At 48.6% G+C, this 3919-nt stretch overlaps 1 protein-coding gene across 1 annotated transcript in view; it reads right to left on the bottom strand.

The window, feature by feature from the left end:
- Window positions 1-933: 933 nt before the first annotated feature.
- The window catches only part of TFIP11 (tuftelin interacting protein 11), a 22507-nt gene continuing 19521 nt past the window's right edge, over window positions 934-3919 (bottom strand). Inside the window, exons 12-14 of the mRNA XM_018571333.1 lie at window positions 3092-3257; window positions 1039-1454; window positions 934-984 (exon numbers count right to left, since the gene is read on the bottom strand). Of these exons, the coding sequence (XP_018426835.1) occupies window positions 1105-1454; window positions 3092-3257 (516 nt within the window). The 3' untranslated portion in view covers window positions 934-984; window positions 1039-1104. The remainder of the gene's footprint in view (window positions 985-1038; window positions 1455-3091; window positions 3258-3919) is intronic.

Genomic DNA, 3919 nt, shown 5'->3' with positions numbered 1-3919 from the left:
CCCTGCCCCCCCCCCCCCCGAATCACGCTTCTCTCTCCAGGCTTCTGTACGTCTTTGAATCAGTGAAGCCACGCATGATCCATTCATAGGAACTGAGAATAAAAACTACAAGGCCCATCTGCCACTGCGGCAGAGAGATCCGTAGTGCTCAATGGAGTACAGACGCGGTGACATCACTATCCTTCCTCCAGCTCCATAACCCAAAAGGATCGTACCTCTGTATGGACAGGGGCTGGAGGAATAGTCTGCAGGGACCTGTGCGCTGCACCTGAGACCCCATAATGGTAGTGGCAATGCTTTGCAAGCTCCAATGAATGGAGCTTCTGTATTGTTTTCTCTATGGGTGCATTTATTTATTGTTTGCAAAACGGGGAAAATGCCTTTAATCCAGACTCTGCATTGAGCTTTGTATAGTGCCACCGAACTGAAGGAACTCCTGCATTCTACACTGTCTGCCTGGCCATTTCTGAACTGTGGACAATGTCTTGGTGCTGATGGGAGGCCATTTCTGAACTGTGGACAATGTCTTGGTGCTGATGGGAGGCCATTTCTGAGCTTTGTACAATGTCTTGGTGCTGATGGGAGGCCATTTCTGAGCTTTGTACAATGTCTTGGTGCTGATGGTAGGCCATTTCTGAGCTTTGGACAATGTCTTGGTGCTGATGGGAGGCCATTTCTGAGCTTTGTACAATGTCTTGGTGCTGATGGGAGGCCATTTCTGAGCTTTGTACAATGTCTTGGTGCTGATGGGAGGCCATTTCTGAGCTTTGTACAATGTCTTGGTGTTGATGGGAGGCCATTTCTGAGCTTTGTACAATGTCTTGGTGCTGATGGGAGGCCATTTCTGAACTGTGGACAATGTCTTGGTGCTGATGGGAGGCCATTTCTGAGCTTTGTACAATGTCTTGGTGCTGATGGGAGGCCATTTCTGAGCTTTGTACAATGTCTTGGTGTTGATGGGAGGCCATTTCTGAGCTTTGTACAATGTCTTGGTGCTGATGGGAGGCCATTTCTGAACTGTGGACAATGTCTTGGTGCTGATGGGAGGCCATTTCTGAGCTATGGACAATGTCTTGGTGCTGATGGGAAGCCTCACGTTAAGGTCTACTTGGCCATGTCTATGAGACTCTGCAGAGAAGTCGGCACCCATGTTTTCTCCCCCTGGACGTACACCACCCCTCTGTCTATGTAAATCACAATACGGTTGAAGTTGTAGAGTTGTTTCCCCTCGTGCCTCTTGCCGATCAGCGGCATGAAGACAATGTTGTGCTCCTCTGCCTTGGACTGGATAAGGTCCTTAAAGTTCATGGGCACTGAGGCGACCCCGATGCCTCTCTGCGCGATGCTCTCTGCTTCTCGCCGCTCCTGCATGGCCTCGTACTGGAAGTCTTTCCTCCTCTCGGTCTGAGTCAGGTATGCGATGCTTTCCCGGGCGCCGGGCTGCATGTATACTCCTGGAATAGGGATAACAAAAACACACAGGCTTACATCCAACATCCGGCTCAGTGCCTCACAATGAATTGAAGCCCTTTAATTAACAGCCAAACATTTGGCATTTTTAAATAAAAAGGGCATTTAAATAAACTTTATTGCTAAAATAAATATACAAAATAAAATGTCCCAGCAAATACGACATTCAGTACTCGGCTCTCCTGCTGCCCGCGCCGTTGCAGTGGGGGAGCAGAGATCAGAATCCCACAGTATTAGGCTCCATTCACACACAGTGGTTGCGTTTTGCGCTGGAAAACCACGTGGAACGAAACCGCGCAAAAGTTAACACAAGCGCAGATTCCACGCGTTTAGCCGTAAAGTGCAGAATCCACTCATATTGCACTTGTACTATTTTGGGGGACGCGGGGTTCGTACCGAATGTAGTCAGATATGTGAATGGAGCCTTAAGTAGGGTACACACACTACAAAGATCGTCCGGTTCCCGATGAACCGGCCCAAATCTGCACAGTGGGCTCTGCTGTCGGCACCCTTCAGTCTGGCATCCCTCAATCAACTTGTCGAAGGAGCAGGATGGAAAATTCTAGGCGGAACACAGCTGCCAATTAATCAGCTACTAGCTCCAATTGGGTATTCTGACAGCGGTCGGCAGCTGCTGTCATAATGCAAGCACCAGAGGATTCGTCCAGCAATGCTTGTAAAATCTGTTCTATTTTTAAAAATAGACACATGTATACCAGTCTTTAGATTTTGAAGATTACTCAGCCAGTGATTCCTATTCGGTACTGCAAGTGGTGCAGGGAGAAATGAGCAATAAATGTCTTTGCTGGGAGCATGTTGTATTATACATTTAAACCTGAACCCTACCCTTCCCTTTAGTATTCATCTATTGTACTGAAATGGCTTACCCCGATTTCACTGCACACTTCGAGTTTCTCTGCATCAAGTCAGATAGAGCCCGCCTTATTTCCTGGCTGGAGGACATCCAGCATTATCTAGTTCTTTCCTCTCCAGCCTGACTGTCCCTGTTCCTCCCTTTTCATTCATTGGGATGAATGAAGGCAAAATATAAGAAAACCGGACGTCGGCTTTAAAGGAGAACTATGGGGTCCGGGCTTTTCCACAAAGTTCTCCTTAGGGTAACGGGAGGACACAAACTAGCGTCCTCCCTTCACCCTAAGCTCAGTATACCGCGAGATACAGCTTGCGGTATACTGAGACGCTGAAGCGGATCCCGACAATTATGTCTGGATCCGCCCAGCTGCGTGAGTGACAGCTGGCTCTGCCTATCTAGAGGCAGAGCCAGCTGTACCCCTCCCCCGTCCGTTCCGCCAGTCAGCGCTGGCGGATCGGAGCGGGGAGGGGGGAATCCAGTTCCTCCCCTGTCACGGCAGAGAGCCGTGACAGGATCAAGAAGTGAGCGAGCGCCGGTATGTGTTCACTCACTTCCCGATCAGACCTGTGACAGTTTCATTGTCACAGGTCGGCTAGAACTATGAGGTGAGTGAAAAGCACTCGCCTCATAGTTCTCCTTTAACTCCAGTTTTACTAACTTGCATTTGATTACCTGCCGGCCGTGATGTTACCCAACATTGCCTTGCTGAGAGAACCATCAGTTCATATAGTACATGTCCGCACTCACCGACATTGGAGGACACAGCTCTGTTCATAATGTCTAAGGCCTCGTTGAAGCGCTCCTTGATACCTGGGTGAGCCAGCAACTGGTCGGAGAACATCGACTTCCAGCCCAGGTACCACTTGGTGATCTCCTCATAGTTGGGGCTGTTGCTGAGCCAGGAACACAACACCTGTGAGGAAGATGAACAGGAAAGGGTAATATTATATATAGTAGGTTGCCTGGTTTCAGAACATCAAAATAAAGAAAAAACATTTTGTGTACTTATCAGTCGTATTCACACCACCGTGCTGTGATAAATAGAAGTTTATGTGCATTGTGATGCCATTCATGTGGGTTGCACCCAGTCTTTAGTACCCCGCAATGCACAATTGTGAACACTCTGGGGGTCATTCATGAAAACTGGAACAGACAGTTTTCTTATGACAACCAATCAGCTTCTCTCTTCAGTTTGCTCAGTTAAGCTTTAAAAATGAAAATTGGTTGCCATGGGCCACTGCTCCAGTTCTTATGAATTCCCCGCCTCTGTGTTGACAGGCAGTCAGCTAATATTTTCAAAAGCAGAGATCAGCAATGGACATTAGGGATGCACTGATGTTGATACTAGTATTGGTGCCGATACCGAGTATTTGGGCGAGTACTCGTACTTGCCCAAATGCTCTGATGCCTAGCCTGATACCCGCATTTCTGGTATCAGGAAGCTGGGCAGCGAGTCATTTCACTTGGTGACGAGGGAGCATGAAGCTGGCAGTGTGTAATGACTCGCCGCCTAGCTTTCCGATTGGTCGGGAAACTGGCCAATCAGGAAGCCGGATGGCGAGCATTCTCCGGCGC

The sequence above is a fragment of the Nanorana parkeri genome, unplaced genomic scaffold (genome assembly GCF_000935625.1).
Source record: "Nanorana parkeri isolate BGI_ZX_2015 unplaced genomic scaffold, ASM93562v1 scaffold1734, whole genome shotgun sequence".
Lineage (NCBI taxonomy): Eukaryota > Metazoa > Chordata > Amphibia > Anura > Dicroglossidae > Nanorana > Nanorana parkeri.
This window is presented reverse-complemented; position numbering and strand designations above follow the sequence as displayed.